The sequence below is a fragment of the Semicossyphus pulcher genome, unplaced genomic scaffold, assembly GCF_022749685.1.
Source record: "Semicossyphus pulcher isolate SPU_LCO1_2020_fin unplaced genomic scaffold, fSemPul1.0.p SCAF_13, whole genome shotgun sequence".
Classification (NCBI taxonomy): domain Eukaryota; kingdom Metazoa; phylum Chordata; class Actinopteri; order Labriformes; family Labridae; genus Semicossyphus; species Semicossyphus pulcher.
In genome coordinates, this window is record NW_027211637.1 from 6,294,805 (window position 1) to 6,317,382 (window position 22,578).

The window sequence follows — 22,578 nt, forward strand, 5'->3', positions numbered from 1 at the left end:
ACCTTTCTGCGCTTAAAGAGGCTAAGAATCTGCTGGAGACTCAGCAGCAGCAGGAGAGTAGCCACCACCAGGAGGAGATGGAGAAAACCAAAGCCTCCTGTCTCACTAAAGTAGCATATCAGAGACATAAAAATAAGAAGCTCACCTCTGCTCTGAAGGAGGCTGAGAAAGAGCTGGACAAGCAAATCATCAAGTGGAACAAGGAAAGGTCAGCCCTCCTTAAGACCACAGAAGGCCTCAGGAGACGTCTGCGGGAGAAGGAGCAGCAGTAGGAGGAGAAGGAGAGCTCCATGAGGTCCCAGCTGACAGACCTACAGAGACAGAACTCCTCACCTGCCTCTATGTCATAGAAAGCGTTAGCTGCTGCTGACGTGCTCAAAATCAATAATTAGCATAAAATAAAAAAAATAAATAAACAAAAACAAATTTATGTTTTGTTGTTCGTCTGTTGTTGTTGAGAATGTAAAGTTGTATTAAAGTCACGTGTAAATTGATTCCCTCCCCAGTGTCTCTCAGGTGCATTATAAAGTGATGAACTTACCTGAGCTCCTTGTTTAGAACGTGTTTCCTTTTTACCTGTTTACACTATTAGACCTTCTGAAGTAAATAAACCACTGTCTCTAAATTCATTGTTGTGCTCACCGTGTCCTCATGCTTTTTTGTTTGTTCCTTTAAAAATAACTTGATTAAACTTTGACCTTTGACCCAGGGTGTCAGTATAACACGGATGCAATACTGGTTTAACCTGACCCAGGACCTGTGGGCTGTTTAGACCCTGATATTCTGTAAGAGTAACTGCACACTTAAACATGTTTTTTGAGCTGTAATCTAAATTATATTGCTGTACTGTGATGAAACACATCAATGCTGGTATTAATATTGACAGTTCTTACCAAATTTATAAAAATTGGCATTTCATGGGTTGGAAATGGCTCAAACACGCCGTCTACGGTTTTAAATCAGCTCTGGTGTCAGGGTTCGGGGGAGTGGGACACAATTGCGGACTGGGAAGGGGTTCTAAAAGCTATCCCAGAGGAATAGCCACTGAAAATCGCAAGCAATTGAAAGGGAGTGGGAAAGGACAAATAACATTTAGCAAAAAGCAGGCTCCTTTAACCAAAATCAAAGTCAGGGTAAGGCAAACTAAACCACCACTGCCAAGCAGCTGAACCAAAAGTAAACTCTCAGGGAGACCCTGGAACAAAAATGGGCCGAGGGATTTGAAGGGAGAACAGAAAAGGCTTTTGAGATAATAAGCCCAACAAAGTTTGCTATTTTGATTTCTACAAGCTCTCACTATCTCTGGAGGTGAGACAATGAGTCAGCACTGGGTGCTGGACTCAAAGGGTATATATAAGCTCCCACAACCTGCTCTCAATCAAGAGCAATCAGGCACACACACACACACACACACACACACACACACACACACACACACACACACACACACACACACACACACACCTGACTCTGCTCTTTAATGATCCCTCTGCCAAGCTAAATGACTGGCCAAAGTGAGTGCCCCTCACACCTGGGGTCTCATGTACAAAGACTTGCGTGGATTTCCTACTGAAACCTCAAACCTCTAATCCAGTAAACGTTGTACGCACAAAAATATCCAGATGTATGAATCTGTGCGCACGCATAAGTCCAAGCACATTTCCTTTGTACATCCCAATCAACGTGGAATTGAGCGAACATGTTGGAGTACCCGACCCCTCCCTGTTCACGCCCCCATTTAAATACGCAAATTATATTTAAATGAGCCTGCACCTGAGATTCCCCTCTCTGCACGAATCAGAAAATTAAAAAAGAATGAGTAAGAGGGGGAAAAAGGATTTCACGGAAAGCGAATTGGAGGCGCTACTCGCTGAAGTGGAGGCGCGCAAAAATGGGCTCTTTGGCACGCTGTCCTCTGGCATAAGCAACAAACGCAAGAGGAGTGAGTGGGACAGCGTGTGTGAGGCTGTCAATGCTGTGGGGTCAGAGAAGCGCACACAAGCAGAAGTGAAAAAGAAGTGGTCCGACATCAAGGTGGATGTGAAGCGGAGGATGGCTGCCCACCGCCAAAGTGTGGCCAAAACAGCAGGGGGGACAGGAGAAGAGGGGCCCACCCCGTTTGAACAGAGAGTCGCCGCAATTGTGGTTGACACTGCTCTCTCAGGGGTGGTGGGAGCACATGTGGGAGACTCTGATTAACCCCAAGGTAAATACCTATGTGTTTGTGTATGTGTAACTCACAACAAATGTGTTCATACCGTAGCCTGCTCACAGCCCTAAAAGATAGAGGTTCATGCGTAAATTGCGGAAAAGGTGAGGCTGATTAAGACATTGCACACTTTACGCACAGGGTTATTAACATGAGTTCTTCGCACACAGAGACAATCAGGGGCTTGTTAGAAGGATCTTAAGCTGTAGTTTAACCAGCAAAAAACAACAAGTCACTAACTTTAACCACTGACTAGTAATGATGCTGTGAAGACGGGATAGAATTTGGGGGCACGTGCTCAATGCGCATCACGGGGATTAATATTAGGCAATTACACGAATAAATGTACTCACCAAGAAGCCACCCGTTTGTAGTCTGTTCCCAACCATGCTGTTACTCAGAAGGTATGAATCGTGCGTTGAACCAGGCCACCTCGCCACAATGTTGGTTAATTGCATTTGCGCATCACATATGATCTTTACATTAATCGAATGAAAATGTTTCCTGTTGACTATACAAATTCATCACGTGATGGCGCTTCTATTGCAATGTGTGTCGATAGCTCCGATTACATTAGGAAAACCGGCTCTCGCTGCAAATTGCGCTTTAATGTTGACCTGTTCAGCTGCATTGTATGGGAATTTGATATACCTGGCTGACATGCGGATAATTCCGTCCCACACGGCTGGCATGGCTCGGCTCAGGGTTGACTGGCACAGTCCCGATCGGTCGGCCAGCTCCCTCTGGAATGTCCCGGTTGCTAGGAACCCCAGTGTGGTCAGCACCTGTATGGGCACAGGCAGCGCATGGCTCCTCGCTGTGTTGCGCTCCAAGGCCGGCCGCAGCTCTGCGCACAGTTCCAGGAGGATTGCCCTCAGGAACCTAAAGCGGCTGATGAGCCAGTTGTCATCATGTGCCAGTAAATCCTCTCTGTCTCTGTTTTTAACGGTATTTTTTGCACCACTTTGCGCATGCTTTTATATCCACTCATGTAATTGCAGACACGTGGGTGTGTTAATTGTTCATCAGTGTTAATTGTTCATGTGTCTCTGATGTGCACATCACTCAGTCTGAGGACTAATTGTTTTCATATTTCCCAGCATCACCTCTAAGTGTCGCCAAAGGATCAACAGCTGTAGAAAAGTGCGTACGCCAGCCATGAAGTTGGCGTGAGGCACCGCACATTTCCAGGATCATTTCACTCTTGATACACCTGAACTTTGCCGTGAAAAAGAGCGTACGCCACGTTTTTGTATGTAGGCAGCCTTTGTACATGAGGCCCCTGGTCCTTAATCCTACAATATACTTCAAATGCAAAGGCTTTCATCAGTGGGCTATAGGCTCAATCGTCATTGTGTTACCTCATACGGAGATAGATAGTAACTTAACAGACATTTATTTAAATGAACATCTTCGGGATTATTACTTTATAAACCAATTAAGAAGTAGGTTTTCTCATCAACCTCCATACAATCAGATTTTTTGCATTGGTGGAGTCGCCCCCTTCTGGCCATTAGAATGATTGCAGGTTTAAGGCACCTCCGCATTGGGTTTACTTACTGACATGGAGGATAACTTGAGGAAGTCTATGTACGGAAGATATTTATATGCGTTACAAGAAAGGATGCAGACTACTAGCTCATACCTGTAAGTCTGAACAGTGAGGTAAAACTAATTCATTCATTTAGTCCCTAATTTCACACAGACAACTATTTTTCACCAATAAACTGCATTAAATTCTATAGTTTGCATTTTTATTTCATGTAACAATACTCACAATAATGAACCCTCTGTATGTTTACATGTTAGCTGTATACAACAGTTATAAAAAGACCTATAAAATATCTTTGTTCAACCACAGCAGTCCACAAGCACAACTTTCAGTCCCGTCTGAAGCTAGAGTCCAATAATGCCTGCAGGACTGAATGAACTGAAGTCAACAGAAAAAGGTTTGTGTCAGATTTTCAACACCAGACACCAAAAGAATCCAAAACATCTGATCAATATCTTAAAACCTTGAATAACTTTTTGTACATCTCTCAGCTCATGCAGGATCACCTGGTCCTTACATTCCCACATAAAACTCTCCAGAGATGATAGCCGAGCTTTCCACTGATCACAGTACGTCTTCTCCGTCAGAGTCCAGGCTGCTGTCTGGTCAGGAGGAGGTAGTTGTGACGGAGGGTTCGTAGCTCTGTCAGTCTGCCCAGCAGGCGGCCAAACCGCTGTGGTCCTCCTCGTGCAGCTCCGGCCTGGGCCCCACACACCCTGGACAGCAGGTCTAGGATCAGTTCCTGCATTTTCTCAACACAGCTGGCTGCATGCAGCGACGCACGGTCTGCAGGTCAGCGACAGAGACCAAGAGAGAGAGAGAGAGACAGGTTTACAACAAAAAACTGATTTTTTTTTCATAATGCTCCTGTTATAGAGCGATAAAACAAAATGCCACTTAAGGACTCGATAAATCTATTGTCCACCTCCTTGAGACAGCCTGAGTGAATCATTCGAAGGTGTCATTTCGCTCTCACACCCTGTTAAAAACCTTGAGATTGCTTATATTGATTATTCACTGTTCAATAGGGTATCTGTGTGTCTTGACTTGACAGCTGATTGGATTATTCGAGAGCAAACATCCACAAACTAAAGAGCACAGATTGCTGGTCTGACCTGAGCAGAGCAGAGCTGTAGCGGTGAGCAGCGTGTACTCAGCCTCTGTCACCCGCAGCGTCGCCATGCTGTGGAAGAAGTTGAGCACGGGCCCGAAGAGATCCTCACTGCCTCCTGTTCACACCAGCAGAGTGTTTATTTAAAGGGAAATAACTCGCTTTAAGTAGCTTTACACAGCTTGATCTTAATCATTTTCTGAGTGAGCGTTCACCTGAGTTGACTGGTGTCCGACTGTGGATGTTTTCCTTTGACTCGACATTTCTCAGCCAGTTGTGTGTCGACATGCTGAAAAGCTGCAGAGCTGATAATAAAGAAAAAGGAAGATTTTTTGTCAGACGGGACTTCCTTCATAGTGACTCGAAAAGCGTGTCTGCTAGTGTGTTCACCTGGAGAGGGGCTTGTTGGGTTGTGGGAGAACTGCTGAGCGGAGAGCAGGAACATGACCTCCAGAGAGGAGACGGACAAGAGAGAGCTCTGGTCTAAGAAATCCAGGAGGTCGAAACCTGTGAGGGGAATAACCGTTAAGTGACTGTATGTGTATTTCATTTTTTCAGGATTTCCTTGGAGTCAAAATAAGTCATCACAAAAATTATGTTCTACTTGAATTTGAAAACATCTCAAGCTTTTAACATCAAGAACCCTTAAAGGAGCAATTTGCCCCTGGAAAAAGCCACTGTCAGTCAAAGCTGGTGTTCTCTGTAATCGATAGAAGCAATAATATTTGAAATTGGTGCCATAGCTGTGGAGAAAGTTGTACAAACAGCTTGTGATTTCGCCCCTTCTACATTCCTACAACACCCAACGTGCATTGCGAGCCGCCCAGCGAGAGACGCTGGAGTGAAATACTACCGTTTTAACAGCAGGCAACGGCTCAGAGCGGTACAGAATCCGAAATACGACAAGAATATACCGGTGGATCGTCTATAAAATCTTCGGGTCTGCAGTCCACATTTCAAACCTGATGATTTTGAATGAGACATGACATCAGAGACGGGCCTCCTAGATTGAGGAAGTGTAGTTTAGCAAGCTCCCTGGCCTCCGCCAGATGACGCGTTTTACGTAGTCTGATGGAAGTTTTCCAGGCTAACATAATAGCATGATAGGACTGAGGTTGAAAATCAGCAAACTGCCCCTTTAAACTGACAAAAAAGTTTTTTTCCTGGGGTCATTCATCTGATAGGACTGGCTTTAGACGTTTTAGAACATGAAAAAGACATTTTTAAAATTTCATTTTCCTCAATTTCATACGACCACTTTCTTCTGATTGGCCAGCTCTCTGAAGCCTGCTGAGGCTGCACTTTGTGATGTCACAAAGTGTAGACAAAACAGTGTGAAATCTGGCACAGCTCACAGCAGCCTGCAGACTGAGCTGAGAAGCCTGGGGATTACACCAACATACTTTTACCCTTGAAACTTCACCCATGTTTAGTCTGAACATCCAACATTGTATATATGTTTTAAAATGTGAGACAGTATAATACCCCCTCTTTAAAGGGAAAATCTGCTGGTTTCAACTTGATCTCTATCTGTCTGAGTCAGGTATATTGTGTGAAAGAACGCCTGCAGTTGTTGCTGATGTTGTCTCTGTCTCTTGGGTGCAGTTAAAAGATGCTTTTACATCTGTGGTTCTTCTGCACCAGTGCATCTAACATGGTTGGTGGCCTGGAAGAACTACAGGCTATTCAACTTTGGATTTGTAGTCTCTGCCTTCATTTCAAAGTAGTACAAACCTACACTACAAACAGCAACATAGCCAAAGTATTTAGCCTGAAAATATGAGTGCAGAGGATATTTGTGCACACTGTGTATCATGGAGCATTGAGGCTCATCAGTAATTTTAAAGCCCTCACTCATGTTAGATGGTCTGCCTAACTAAGACTAAAACCATTCAGATTTCCTGACTAACTCGAATGCATCAGAAATGATTGAGCTGTCAAACGTGCATTTTAAAAGTAGTTTTCTTCTCTCCTGGAGGACAGACCTGACTTCATTTTTACTTTTTACTAATCTGCATCATTGTGTTGAAATTTCAGCAAAGGTGAGACCTGTTAATTAAAGTAAATCACAAGTACGGACTGGGGGAACTGAGCCCGATCAAAGTACGAACAAAGTACGTCCACTAAAAGTGCTTGTCTTGAAAATGATCCCTACAAAGATCGTCCTTTTTTTTAAAGAGTAAGTCCCTACCTCGGCTACGGCGGAAGCTACCTACTGGACTGATTCCAAAAGTTTTTGTTACTATGAGTCATTTTGACACAAATACAAATAGGGCCCAGGTTTAAAAATACTGAACTTCTCCTTTAATAGGTGTCCCTAGCCTATATTTTTCATTAAAACTTTATTTTTAACCAAACCCCTTAAATAGATTAAAACTTGACACTGGCATTTTCTTATAAAGAAGTCTTGTTTGTGTTGCCAAAGTCTCATATATCTTATTACTTTATTTCATGGAGATCAGTTTAGGGTTTGCCATGTTCAAAATCTTATTAAAGGTTGTCAGTATGCCAACATTTGCTAACATTTCAGTACTAAACACTAAATACAGCTGAGGCAGATTGGGATGAGATTAGTTTAATAAGTATTTGGTCATAATCCAAAGAACTGCATAAACTGTAATTTTAAACCTGATGGTTTAACCAGTTTAAAGGTCACAGAATCTTTAAAGATATAACATTTTATTTTGAAGGGAAAAATAATACTTATTAAAAAAAAGTCATGTTAACAGTTGTTGAGATTTTAGATGAAAAAAGTCACATATTCCCGTCCGTCTCACCTGGCACTGTCCGGGCAAACTGCAGCAGTCTTTGCAGGTTTGGCGATAAAACATCAGAAAGAACTTCCCCTTCTTCTGTGCACGGCCACTCAAACACCTGAGCACAAACAAACTATAAACTATTAGAGCAACATAAATATTTTTAACAGTTCATGAAGTGTACACCGTGTCATACCCTGCAGCTGCTGCTGTCCTGCGCTCTATACAGGCGATGGGCCTCCACCATCCTGTCCACGATGTACTTCTGATCTCGGGTTAAACTGGCAGACAGAGCCTGGAGCAGATGGAAGTGAACACAACACAAGGTTAAACCAACATCAGGAATATTATGTTACGTCACCCTTGTTACAACTAACACTAGAAAGTGCACTGGGATGAAAGTTTAATGTTGCATCGATTTCTCTACCTGAGGGAAGAGAGATTAAACTTTCCTTTAACAGTTTGTTTCATCATCCAACCAGCAACACAACATGTAATTTATCCGACAGTTCAACAAAACAACCAAAAACAAACCACAAAATGACAGATTACCCAAAAAACAAGTGTTCAAATCTCGCTCAGAAACAGTTTCAGAACTTGTTATGTTGCATAATGAAATGATGTACTGAGAAATAACTCTTACTGTAGCCCCTCTAAGCCATCACACAGACTAAACAACCACATAATCAGCTATTTCTAAACAAGACTGAGGGTCTACGGCCATGCTGGAAGATTTGTGAAATAGTGACAAGCTGTGTGTGTGTGTTGTGTAAACAAGCCCTGAGGAAGTGTGTTGGGCTTTGAAGCCAATTTAACACAGTGGCCAAACCATGTCATTACAACTTCATGGTCTGTCATGTTCTGCACATAGGCCCACTTTTTCCCCATGGGGGGTACATCAGCAGAGGTGTGATGTGAGCTAAATGCTAATGTCTACATGCTAACATGCTCAGGATGATGCAGCCAGACAAATGTTTACCATGTACACCATCTCAGTTTACATTTTTCAGTTAGCATTTAATTATTTATAAGCGGAACAATGAGGCTTAAAAATGTCACTATTAAACAAAGAGTTAACTTCATAATGGTGCAATAAACATAATCAGTCCCTTTTTCTAGTACCTGTCCAGGTAGCCTGCTGGTGGAGCTGACCCTCCTGCTGTCTGTGTTCTCCTCTTCCTCCGGCCCTCTGCCTTTTCCTCCTTTTCTGAGTCGTTTGGACTGACACTGCACCTCCGTCAGAAGGCCTGAGAAACACATATGCAGTTTCAGACTCACATAAAACCAGCCAAATAAGAAAATATCGACCCTTTTCTTTAATTTCAGGATGATTAAGATGTGATTGCATGTAGTTAAAGTGAAGCAGATGTCACTTGCATTCAGCCAGCATTCCCACAGCGCGGCACTTCCTTAGCCGGCAGTCTTGGCACTTCCTCCTCATGTACATGTCCATCTCACATCCACCTCCACTCTTACAGTGATACACCGCCTTTTTAGTCACGCTACGCCGAAAGAAACCTACAGCATCCGAGAAGAGAAGGAAAGAAGGACGAGAGGAAGTTGAAACAAAGTCTTACAGAAAAAAAACGACACAAATCAAAGATATGAATACCTTTGCATCCCTCGCAGGTTAGAGCGTTGTAGTGATACCCTGACGCTTTATCCCCACACACCACGCACAGCTCGTCCTGACCTCTGCTCTTCCCTCCCAGCCCCACCCGAGTCCTCCGCCCCAGAGGCAGCCCCACCGCCCCGAGCCCCTGAACCAGGCCCGCGCAGTGGGGCTCAAGGCTGGGCTCACAGGGGCCCTCCAGGCAGTGAGGGCTGTAGTGGTACTGAGGATGGCAGGGCTGCGAGGAGGAAGAGGAGGAGGAGGGAGAGGAGGTGGAGGAGGGAGGGGAGCCATAGAGGGGGAAGGGGAGGTTGGCGGGGTTGTACTGTTGTTGGCTGTAAGAAAGCAGCTGGAGGTCTGGGTCCTGCAGGGGGTAGCCCAGAGGGTCAGCCAGCATGTCTGCAATGGAAAAAGATGATAGTGAACAAGTGAACTTATTGTTTTATAGGTCAGAGATGTATGTTTAAAAACCTGCAGACATCGACCTCTCCGACGTGGTTATTGCACGTTTTTAGTTCAGATTTTTGATTTGATTTACTTTCCTTGACAAAACTTCCATAAAACAGTGGGAAACTTTGAAAGGGAAGTAAGCAAGAGTATTTATAGCTCTGACATTTTAAGACCACATGAAACGCGACCTTGAATTTCCAAGAAAACTGTAACCTCCTTTGGTAACTGAACCTTTCTGGAAAATACAGTGTTTTAGGTTTAGCTGCCTTTCTGTGAATTCAGCTGAATAAACCGCCTTTGTTTTGCAATTAGGTCAAAGATAAGGCTGGTGATATACAGTGGTGGCATTCAAATCGCCTACTAGTTCCCTGAAAAGTGGACTGCACAACGTATTCAGGCGTGTAAACTCAAGTTCCACAGAGCCACAGAGAGCAAACAAATCTCTGTGACTGTGAAGACACAGGCATCAGTATGCCAGGACTCAGCAACCAAGATTACCCATCAACTCAACTCAACTTTATTTACATAGCACCTTTCATACAAGCATGCAACCCAAAGTGCTTCACAAAGGAACAAACATACAGAAAATCAGAACAGAATTTAACAACAAATACAATTTTAAATGACTAGAACAAAGAACGTAATAAAAATAATTTAGATAAATAAAAGATTAAATCACTGCAGTAAAACCAATCAATAAATTAAAAACAGTAACAAGTTTAAGACAAAAGAAATACCAGAGATAAAACTTTGTATAAAACAATGATAAGAACTTTGGCAATAAAATTACTCTAATTTAAAAGCCTAATTCTTTAAGACTCAAAAAAGATTTCACAGAGTAAAATGTAAAGTACTAACAAAAGGAAATGTGCCACATTAAAATGCAAAGAAAGCTACTAGCAGCATGTTGCAACACAGCCCAAATAGGTGATTTTAACAAAAAGTCCCATGTTATCATATCCAATCATAGTTTAGGATCTTGGGGTGGCACCTGGGGTGGCCAATCTGATTTCAAGGGGGGCCAAGACCACCCCAGGCCACCCCTCCGGATCCACCCCTGCTGCGCATGCGTGGGATCCCTCAGGGTACTCCAGCTTCCTCCCACAGTCCAAAGGCATGCTCGTTAGGTTACTTGGTGGATCTAAATTACCCGTAGGTGTGAGTGTGAAAGATTGTCTGTCTCTGTGATTGACTGGCGATCACTCCAGGGTGTACCCCGCCTCTCGACCAATGACAGCTGGGATAGGCTCCAGCCCCCCCCCCCCGCGACCCTGAACAGGATAACTGTAGGACTGTAGGTTGGACAAAAGAAGCAATTTAAAGACGTCACTTTGGGCATCAGGAAACTGTGATGAGATTTTTTCAAGAAGACGTTATTCTTAGATTGATCCTGACAATAATCAGCAGTTCAATCAATAATGTTATTTGCAGACCTGGTCGGTGCAATAAACAATAAAAATGTCACACACATGTCTGAACAACAGATTGATTTTCAGCAGGAACAACTTCTTAAGCAAAACAAGAAATGTGAAGTAACGCCTTAAGAAGCTCGATTACGCTGCTACAAAGTCAAAGTGCGTCATTGAAATGTGTTCTTGCGTGACTCGTTCGATCCTCATCCCTGATTGCTCTTGGGGGGATACGATAAAGAGCTGACAGTGAGATCTTGAGAACTTGTTCTGACTGCTGAAGCCGGATGCAGCTGAGAGCTCCAAGTGCCATGCAGGATGTTTTGATCTCCTTTTCAGGATGCTTCAGTCTTCACTGGCTGTTCAGTGTTGTGACGGAGCGAGACGACTGAGCGCGGGTCAGCGGCTTGTGTTTTGCAAGTCCATAGTCCTCTGAGGAAACATGTGTGACCACTGGCAGCCTCTTAAAGCACAGCTGGAGCAGAACCACTGGGACTGCTGTGGGATCTGTTAGGAGCTGATTGAAGGGGAGCCCACCCAACTAAGTGACATAACTGCTGGAGATGGGAAGTTAAAGGGTAAAACATGTTGTCTAAAGGATGAGGGCTAACAAAAATAACAATCTGATTGTCTGCACAATGTGTGTTCTTTAAAGCTGTAGTTAAAGTGGGCTTTTGACAGAGAAACCAACGGACCACTTTGCAGCTTTGCAGCATTGTTAAAGGGATCAGTTAGTATTGTATGTCCATACAGCCGGGGGAATCACAGAAGACAAACAAGGACTTTTACCGCCTTGCAGAGCTTGAGCGCAGATAATTGGATGGATTGCTGAACAAGCTTCCTGCTCAGGGGCTCCGGGGTCCAAGGGCTCAGAGCCTGTGAGCGAGGGCCCCTCGTATAAGGACAACACAGCTTGGTCCAAAGAAGGGATGTCCTGTTTACAATTTTTTAAATCATATTCTTTACTATCCTGTATCTTCTGAAACTAATTTTGATCTCAGTTAGATGAGAAGATCATCACCACTCTCAGGTCTGTGTGCTAGTTAGGAAGCGAGAGCAAGCTGTCTGTTGGCTTTGGCTATCACAGGACCAATTTCCATCCGGCTTGATTCAGGTCGGGCCAATCACAATCGTTTATCTAACAGGAAACAAAGATGCTAAACGCAAGGTATTATGCATAGACTGTATAAAAAGATGGACGACATGACAGCTCCCTGAAAGTGAGGACAACACCTCTCTATCGCCCCCTGCTGACTGGCTGCAGTATAGGTCATAAAGCCCACCTCCTCCATGTTAACAGATGGGACATGAGTCAAACTATAAAATCAAAATACACGCCAAATACATGTTTCTCAAACATGGTTTCTGTCATTATAGTTAGTTCTTATCATGCTGATTTTAGGTCTAAGTGTTTTCTGACCAGTTTAGTTTTAATTAGTCAGTCGATGCTGTAAAAATGATGATTGACAGCTCTGTTGACAAATCCGGCTCCTGCAGCCGTTCTGTTCCGGGTAGAGTAGAGGACAAATGGTGAGAAGAGCTGTAACAAAAACAATCACTACAGTCATTGAAGTTTACATATCTGTGAACGTCTGCTTCAGATCAACACGAGAAGCTGTTCTGCGGTTAAATCCGACGTGCGGGATCGTTGCCGTTTTTTTCAGTGTGTTTTGGTTAGCGGGAGTGGCTATGGCGGCTCCACCCGCCAATCTCTGCTGCACAGCTCTGACTCCAACTGATGTCACCAGCACAAGATGGCAGCGCCTATCACGGGGCTATTTTGGCGTCAATCTTGTGCAGTGAGAGTCTATTGAGACGCGTTGTCCATCTTTATATACAGTCATTGATATTATGTTGAAATTGAAGCCATAAGAATTGGAGTGCTGGTTTAGCTCGGTGGTTCGAATTTGCTCCCCATACACAATGGCAAAGTCCTCACTGCATCAGCCCCAGGCTCGACTTTGATGCGTGTCAACCTCAGTCTCTCCACCCATTATTTCCTGTCAATCTTCACTATCAAATAAAGGCAAAAGGCCAAACATGTAATCTTTTTAAACTAAAATTGGATAATGGAACTAGCTTGCTAGCTTAGCAGCATACCACTGCATCATGTCATTGCTCTCTTGATTGGTTGTAGTGTATAGCAGCATTTTGGTTTGTGCCCGATGATAGTGCCCCTTGGAAATTTAAAAGGACATTTGTATTTTCCAAAGTGTTGAATTTTTCTTATAATTACTTTAAAAAAAAATCAGAGCAGCTCTGTCCTGGTAGGAAGAACTGTCTTTTAATCTTTGTGTGGTCAGAGCTGCTACTCTCACTTTGTCTTCATGACTATCAGGACATATCATCATCAGTCTTCAGTCTTGACTCGTGAAAGATGACTGATTAAGAGTCGTCTAAAGCCACAAATTTTGAAAGCATACAAGGAGCTGGATTAAGTTGAATGACAGCTCTGATTGAGTAAATGTCTGCGTCACTTTAAAGGGCACCTATTCACCCCTCCTTACTGCTGCCTTTTGTCATCTCTCTCGCTCTCTCTCCAGATGTTTCCTGTCTTTTACTTGTCTATGGCAGCTATGGTTTTTTTGGGGGGGGGTCCTTGTTTTCTCAGCATGCGACATAGCTGTGATTCTCACTGTTTGTAAACCATTTGAACACTGTCTAAACACTCCTCAGCCTCCCTTCCATCCCACGCACGTTAGAGAGCCAAACAACACCCGCAAACTGCCCCCCATAGCTCCCCCTTCACCCCCTGATCCTTAGGGCAGGAGGGGAGACAACAGGGGGAGTTTGTTGATGATACACGTCGTATAAATAGATCCGTTGATGCACGCTCAGCCTCCCTGTGTGCTGTGAATGCAGCGAGCCGGCTGAACATCTTCAAGAACTATTTTCTTCATGTCACGGGGTCCTCAAAAGCGGTAAATAAACGCTTGGCGCCATACATTCATTCATGAGACGAGGTTGCATGGACACAGAGTGCACTCACAGTCCTGCTGTATAACTATAAAATGTATTAATGATCCGTTCACTTGAAGAGAGCCTTCGTAACGTCTGTTAAACAGTAAAAGGATAGTGTTAAATATGTACATGTGATGTCAGAATGGCAGCAATATTCATTCAGAATTTAAATAAGAGCAAAAAAACAACAACACTTGACTCATTAATGTCGAAGTCACAACAAAATCTACTTAACATTTGCACATGTCAGCTCACATTATCTCCGTAAGCTTCTTATATAGCGGCTAATGACCAGGCAGCTAAACCCCACGGAGGAGTGTAATGCATCGAGGAAAGGTGCGTTTTCACTTCAACTTGTCATTTGTAATACAAAGGAAAGTCTAACTTCTTATTTTAGATTATTATAATTTCACTTTCAGTCAGCTCTGTATCAAAGGAATGAATTAACCTGCTGAAAATTCTAATTCATCCAGAAATGTCTCTGACAGAATAAAAGTAAAAGTGTAAAAACAAGAGTAGAAATGAGTCATCACAATATGAGGTGGAGGTATGAATAGGCCTGTTCAGTGGTTCTCAAAGTGGGGTCCTAGGACCCATGGGGGTCCATGAACCATAGCCTGGGGTGCTGCGAAATAATTATAATAAATGTAGAATTAATTTGAAATTGTGCTCTATCATTAAAAACTGCACATCTACAGATGACGACCATTTGCGCCAATGAAACAAGCATATAGTGTCCATTACTCCCGCCCACGTCAGCTTTAGACCAATAGAAACTGACATGATTGTGACACATCAGGTCAATCTGTCATGTAGGCCTATCGCTCAACTCACTCAGGTTGCAGCGAGCCGTTCCTGCAGCTGTCTTGCTGCTGTTAATTTTCTGAATGTTTTTAAGATCAGTTACTTGAAAAGTATAAATGCTGTCGAGTTGAGTCCACAAGCAGTTTGAATAAAGTAACCCTCTGTTTTAAGTATAGAAGTATTAACATGACTCAGATTGAAATGTTTTTCTGTTTATCACTATGAGTTTACGCTGGTTTCAGTGGCATATAAGAATGCAAATGGTAGTAAACATATGCTTAATCGGTGTAACGATTATGAGGGGGTCCCTGGAAAATGTTGCCTCAAAAAGTCTGAGAACCCCTGCACTTGATTTCCTTTATATGTTTGTGTAACTTTAAAGGACCAGCTCACCCAAATTAAACTCATAACACTGGTATTTTCCTCATAAATATAAATTGGGTTTTATTTGTTCAGTTGGACCAGGTGAAAACTGTGGGCTAACTTCATAGAAGCTGGGTTTCATTAAAGAAAATAGTCCCTTTAGAAATTGACAACTGCGTGTCCTTTGGTTTACACAGGTTAAAAAGTTAACCGACTGAAGAAAGAGGTGGCTGCTCTGAACTGTTAAAGGTGTAATTCGAAGCTTAATCTGGAGATAGAAACACAAGCCTCTTTCTAGCTCCATCCACCAGTCAGTATAGGATGAGAGGTGAAACGTCTTCAAGAACTTTAAACAAGTCCAGTTGCCTTTTAGATTAAGCTTCAAATGACCATGACCTGTATGACTGAGAAGCTTCACAGACTTTTATAGGTGTAATTGGCAAAAAAGAAGGATATATATTCAGTTCATTGTTATGCTTCGAGCTTTAGAAAAGTGAGGAAATTGAACTCGAAACTATCTCAAGTAAGCCAGAAAAAGTGTTTTCATCATTTAGAACATTAGAAAACAATGTACACCGCCTACTTTGCCCTCTTGCTATTAGGTAAGAAAGTAAGAAAGATCTACCTGCAGGTGAAACCAATGACGTTGACCAATGACACAGCATCATTTGTCTCCAAAGTCTCCACACATTAAAATCACACAAGACATGAACACTTGTGTTTTTCAGTTCAGTATTCAATGGGCTGACGGTTTAAATGTATGCTACAAAACAGAGCAGAATAACTTCTCATATTCTTTGTCTTCAGTGGTTTATCAACTACTGTGATCGTGAAACAAATTTTTAGGGAAGCAAAAGAAAAGCAGAAGAGGTCAAAGGCCGAGCAATAGTGGGAAACAAAGTGTAAAAGTCACAGAGGACACAGGAGCGGCCCTGTGGACTCACCATAGTACTGCAGCTGCTCTGTGGAGCCGTAACCATCCGAGGAGGACAGAAACCCTCCTGCCGAAAAGCTCATCTCCCACTCAGTCCACTCTCTCATCTGGACGGAAGATCCTCTCTTTAGCTGGTAATACGGGATCTATCTTCACACACACACATGCAGAGACATAAACACACACACGAAGACGATTACTCAGAGGATTCACACAGATATGAAGGATCTGGGAAGTATGGAGACATTCCTCAATCCCCAGGATGCGTCCAGGTCTCTTAGCTGTCCAGGCTGATATCCCAGACTATTTTTAAAAAGCAGTGCAGCTGAGGCTCTTAGTCTGTGGCGGATGATGTGCTGGAGGAGGTCTTAACCAATCCCGGGGGGGGGGGATAGACAAAAGGGAAAGCAGGGACACCCAGGAAGCTCAGGGATGGGACTGTGGTCCAAACAGCTGGACCTGGACGGGTCTTCATAGATCAGAAGAGAGTGAGGATGGAGGGAAGGAGGGAGACTTCATCCCTCATGGGCAGATTGAGTGACACTCATGGTGTTTATCTGTGTGCGCTGAGGTTTGGCCTGAGTGGATGTGTCCCAGAGTGCAACAGCTGGGCCGGGCAATGGAACTATTTTTTAAGATTTAATCTGATGAGTGAAATAAAAGCCAAATTTTCTTAATATTTCATGAAAGAAATGATGCTTTTGACTGGTTCAAACCCCATGAAACAAACCCACTTAAATTGAACTATTTATTGAATGTGTGTTTAAGTGTGTGTGCTGTGTATGAGTGAGTGTTTGTCCTCCAAGCCTAGGGAGTGTGTTTACTCTGCCCTTTGTTTACCACTGTTCTGTTTGTGCTGCAGTTAATATTGGACAGCAGTTAGATTTAAGGGGCTCGGGGACCTCCGCCTCCCCCACAGACAGTTAACTAACCCGGGTCAGAGCGAGAGGAGTCGAGGCCTGAACCGCCCGGAGGAGACAAGAGTGACCTCCACACTGGCCTGTAAATCTCTGAGCAGCGCCGTTTGACATGCAGCATGCTTACTGAGGATTAACGGCTTCCTCCCACCCGCGTATCATCCCCGTTCACTGGTTCATTATGGGAACCAGGACTGACTCAGAGTGTGACTGAAGAGCCAATCATGCTCTCTGAAGCTGTAGCCTTCGGTGGAGCGCTCACGATCGATCTCACTGACAACACACACAGGAACACAGGAATTCGTTGGCTAGTCACTCGGTGTCTCTCCTTTGAAGATTGTGTCCAAAGGGTAAATTGGTACACATGTGATCACAGTGCTCAATGACAACAGAGCTTCTAGATAAACTGTACCAGAGGGACAATCACTAACTGAAAGAGAGCAAATAAATATGACCACATGTCAAAAACACTTCCACACAAACATCTGAATTTTGCGAGGTGGCCGACAGATTAACAAATGTGACATTTGTGGAGCTTTTGCATGTATATCATAGGGCAACGAAAATTAGACAACAGAAAACTAAAATGTGTATGAAAACTTACAGATTGAATGATTAAACCTGCCTTTCTCAAATAAACCAGAGCTCAATTAGGCTGCACTTAAGCACCGAGGTGATTAAAGCTGAATGCTAATGTTTGTGTTATAGCGAAACATGCTCACAATGAAACAGCTAACATGCTTTTGTTTAAAGACCCCCTCCAGTGAAAACCAAGTGTTTAACCTTGTAAACATCTCCATGTGGTGTTTTTCACGTGCTACAGGACATATCAGGGACAACATCAGCAGCGTACAAAGGACAGGGTGAACAACACGTTTTCAGATTGGCAGACACAATTTATTATTTCAAGCAGACACATTTCATATGTCTTAAAACATGACTGCAGCTGGTCTTTAACAAGCTTTGCAGTTAGTTTAGAGTGTTAAAATGCTAACATTTGCTAATCAGCACTTAATGTTAGCGCTACAAGGAAAAACACTGGACCCCCAAATTTGTTAACTTAAAGTTCTTGTACTGCATACGGGCTCGTCTGAGGCGATAAGATGCGCCGAAGGTTGTAACAGCGGTGCTCTGACAGCCATGTTTCTTTGCTGATTAATGCAAATCGTTCTGTATGGAAAGATGAGGTGTATCTCTGGGACGTACTGATAGTGAGTTTACTGTGTCCCTTTAGATTTGAATGCACCAGAGATGCTTGACACATGGGTCTGTATTTAAAAATAAAAAAGCGGTAAAGACAGTCACTGGTCATATTTTTACCTCATCTCATAGATAAATATTTACTAGTAGTTGTTGAAATACTTAACATGAATCCCGAAACATCAACTTAATTCTGGCGCTAAATGGAGCGACGTCTGTGAGCTAGTTCAGACAGGTAACTGGAGCTGCACTGGTTTCAAACTTGGCATGCGTCATTCTCCACAAACACCTGACAAACACTTCCTCTTAACGTGGCGGCCTATTTTAGCTGCAAGATGTCCGCTCTCTCCGTCATTGCCACCACTGCCCTGCACCAGTACTGTGCTCTTACTTTCAGCCCCAACTCCACCCCAGCATCCACCTGCAGGCTCCAGCTGGGGGGTTAAGATATTATCTCATCACTCAAATAAATCTGTGAGGAGTGATGAGGTGGGAGCTGAGACGCCAATCACAAGCTATGATCTGCTGCTGCAATAAACATTTCAAACTATTACATACAAAATAAAAATGAGGTGTCAGCAAAGTTGGTAGGAAATCACTTTATTTCCAAACAAAGGCCTAAATATATTATTACTGGAATATTTAGCTTTATTTCCCCTTTTTAATATGTTGACTTTTGTTTCCAGAAAGTTCCTTCATAGAGTGAACTGAAACTTTTGCATTGAATGAATATAACTCCTTTATAACTTCCTTTAATTGGAAAGGAAACAGCCTAATCGAATGCTTATAACGTAATAGGATAGTATCATCGGCATGAAGTGATAAGTGTCACGAACAAACGTAACTATTTGATAGATTGGTGGTAGTTTCTGGAAATGCATGAATCCATTCTAAAAATAGAGGTGGTCATCAGCAGGGTGTCACGTCCCGACTTAAGTGGCAAAACAAGCTAAACCATTTCTCCAACTGTCTCTGACCTCTGAGGAATGGAGGCAGAGTAAAGAGCATGCAGCAGGGCAGATGGTGACACTAAACGATGGGGACAGTGAATGTGGGCGTGCAAAAGTCGCCATGGATCTTCTGGAGGTGTCACACAGTTGGACAGATTGTTGGACACACGCATAGGCCTGACTGTGAGGGCTCACCCCATGGGAGATGAGGGTCAGGGAAAAAGACATAGAGTAGGGGGAAGGAGGGAAAGACTCTTAGGGAGCATTTACATAAAGGACGTTGAGTTCACTAAGATACTAGAGCTTTTTCTCAAGTAGTTCCTTTGCAACAATTAACTGCACCAGGGCTACTTTTCTGATCGCAGAAAGCAAACTGATGGTATGTGCAAACAACTTGAACTCATCAGTCCTGTATCACTCACAGTACAAGCCTGGAGATAAATTCAGCACATCATAAATCCAGCTCATGGCTTCCCATCCATGTAGCAGGCTCGTCTCTTTATCAGAGAGCTTGCTGGCTGGTGGCTACAGCTCGATAACGGCCTGGACTGTTTACTGATCCTCGCTGGAAACTGACACATTAAAGTGGCCTCGGTATTTGTGGGTAAAGTCCATAGCTTGTGTTTGAGCATATTTGAGTGTGGTTTAGGGGAAATTAAGCAATCATGAGAGGGAATGTACTTAAAATGGTAAATAGGGGTTTGTTTGAATCCATGTCCTATGGTCTGTAGAGGTTTTTGTGAGATCGGATGTTCTAACTAGGTTCTTGTGTGGCTCATTTTCCTTTATGTTGTGTGTATGTTGATATCAAGGTTACGTATGCTGGCTGTAATCAGTTCCTTGTAAACAATGACCTCCCTAGGCGAAGCTGCATGTAAAAACGGACCATTATAATGCTTGTAATCCAAATCCAAATCCAAAGCTAAAATGTACACCATAAGGCAATCGGAAATGGAGCGAAAGATATTTATGTATGCAGATAAAGCTAATTCAGAATACAGGACAGCAGATATAATATAATACTTATAATATAATATAATATAGAAAAAATCACACAATAACATTGCCTAGTCTTAAGAACAATTGCATTTAAGTTGTGTACTCACTGCTGATGGTGCTGCGCCGAGCGTCCTGTCGTCCTCTCGCTTTGTCCAACTGTCCAACTTTTTTGAAATGTTGTCTCCAGCCCAGCCTCCATCCTAACAAACACACACACACACACACACACACACACACACACACACACACAAACACACACACACACAGAGTAAACAGAGAGAAATGAGACAGTTGCTGCTGATGTGTGTTTGAACTCGACATGCGGGAATCTGACCAAAGATCTTCTTTTCCCTGTAAATGTTCTCTCACAGGACAAACGACTGTAAGTGTCAAGAGGAAATAATTAACAGACTTTTTATGGGAAAAACTAAGCAGGGTCACAAAAGCATTTGAAGGTAATTTAAGTCAACATCTAAATATTACAAGTTTACCAAGTATAATCTTTGCAAGGGGCCTTTTGGTTGTATAAGGGAGTTAAACTTCCAACCTCCCAGTCCTGCTTATAGGAATCATCTCATTAAGAAATTCCCAGTACGGAGTGTTTATAAACAGCTTCTCGTTCATCCCTCGTGATGGATGGATGCTCCCTATCACCGGCTCTTCCTGCTAACTCCCCAGCCCGCTTAACAATCTCTCTGCCACTGTTTCACAACCGCACACACACACTTACTGAACCCTCAGTGTTTTCTGTGCTGACCTCGCTTCCTCGGTGGGTGGGCCCTTACAGTTTTGAGTGTGTGTGATTGCATTATGTTTAATAGTGAGGTGAAGCGTGTGTGTGTGTGTGTGTGGGGGGGGGGGGGGGTTACAAGGGAGGAGAGTACAACTGAGAGGCCAGTGTGAATCTGCTAATGAAGAAAAACAACATGGCTGTGAAGGCCTCCCAGGAGCAAGTCAAACACAGCCGCTGGGGGCTGGAGTCAGCAAAGGCAAAGGGTCAAAGGTCAACATCAAGGCCAAGAGCAGGCCTTGACCTCTGCTGGACCGAAAAGTGGGAGTTGGAGTGAGTAAACTGAAGGGGAGGAAGAGCTACCAGAGCTTTTACTTGAAAGAGGAGCATTTCTGATCAAATCAGAGCGAGATGAAACTGCAACTCTATTATTGTACGGTACTGTACAGATTATGAGCATTATAAGGGCGAGGCGTGAGCAGCTAATTTTGTATTTCAAGATTAAAGTTGTAATCTTGAAGATCAGTTTCGTTCTCTTTGGCGGCACCTATGCAGTAACCTAACAGTAATTGCAGGCCCAAAAAAGCAGCCGCTTAGCTCCACCTACCCTCTCTGGCAGACCAACAACTGCTGGCTGATGGAAAACACGTCACTAACTGGGCGCCGCTTGGGAATATTTCTGCGAAATTCGCACCAGACACCCAGTCTGAAATACTGCAAATGCAAAGGCTTTCATCAGTGGGCCATAGGCTCAATCGTCATTGTGTTACCTCATTCAGTGATAGATAGAGACTTACAGACATTTATTTAAATGAACATCTTCGAGAATATTACTTTAAAGTCAAATTGTCGGGAATAAAATCAAGTTTTAGTGCCAGACATAAGAAAAATACATCTGAGGAGGATAATTATCATTATTATTATATTAATCCATTATCTATACCACTTATCCTCTTCAGGGTCGCAAGGGTGCTGGAGCCTATCCCAGCTGTCACTGGGCGAGAGGCGGGGTACACCCTGGACTGATCACCAGTCAATCACAGGGCTGACACGCAGAGACAGACATCCTTTCATGCTCACATTCACACCTACGGGCAATTTAGAATCACCAATGGACCTAACGAGCATGTCTTTGGACTGTGGGAGGAAGCCGGAGTACCTGGAGAGAAACCACACACACAAGGTGAACAGGGGCGGCTGTGGCTTAGTGTCCTTGGGCAAGACACTGAACATCAGTCATCAGGTATGAATGAGCATTGATACTGATTGGAGATTGGCACTTAGGCCTTTGCCATCAGTGTGTGAATGTGAGTGTGAAATGGTGAATGTGACATGACGTGTAAAAGCGATTTGAGGAAGACTAGAAAGACTCAGAAGACTAGAAAAGCGCTATATAAGTACAGTCCATTTACCATTTACTAATATGCAAACTCCACACTGAAAGGCCCACATCGTCCAAACCAGGATGCTGGAACTGTGTTTTTTTTCATTATACAAAAACACTTCCACCTCTCATGTGTTTTACTTAAGCTCTAACACTCATCAGTAAAGTTTTGACAATCCTTAAGAATTAAACACTTTAGTAAAAAAATCAAAAAGAACAGAGTAAATGGGTTTTTAC

The 22,578-nt window shown here is 43.2% G+C and overlaps 1 protein-coding gene across 1 annotated transcript; it reads right to left on the minus strand.

Annotated features, from left to right (window-relative positions):
* Positions 1–4,344: 4,344 nt before the first annotated feature.
* On the minus strand, positions 4,345–16,268 carry nr1h5 (nuclear receptor subfamily 1, group H, member 5). Its single transcript, XM_069660861.1, has 10 exons — positions 16,172–16,268; positions 9,241–9,639; positions 9,006–9,146; positions 8,751–8,875; positions 7,825–7,923; positions 7,650–7,746; positions 5,263–5,379; positions 5,088–5,177; positions 4,877–4,990; positions 4,345–4,547 (listed from the first exon to the last, which is right to left on the minus strand). The coding sequence occupies exons 1-10, from the start codon at positions 16,266–16,268 to the stop codon at positions 4,345–4,347; spliced, it is 1,482 nt and encodes a 493-aa protein (XP_069516962.1).
* Positions 16,269–22,578: the final 6,310 nt, after the last annotated feature.

Coding starts and splice junctions, on each gene's coding strand:
- nr1h5 (XM_069660861.1), bottom strand. CDS start 16,268: ATGAGAGAGTGGACTGAGTGGGAGATGAGCTTTTCGGCAGGAGGGTTT. Junction 8,876..9,005: donor TGTGGGAATGCTGGCTGAAT/GCAAGTGACATC, acceptor TGTGTTTCTCAG/GCCTTCTGACGGAGGTGCAG. Junction 7,747..7,824: donor AGGACAGCAGCAGCTGCAGG/GTATGACACGGT, acceptor GTTTGTGCTCAG/GTGTTTGAGTGGCCGTGCAC.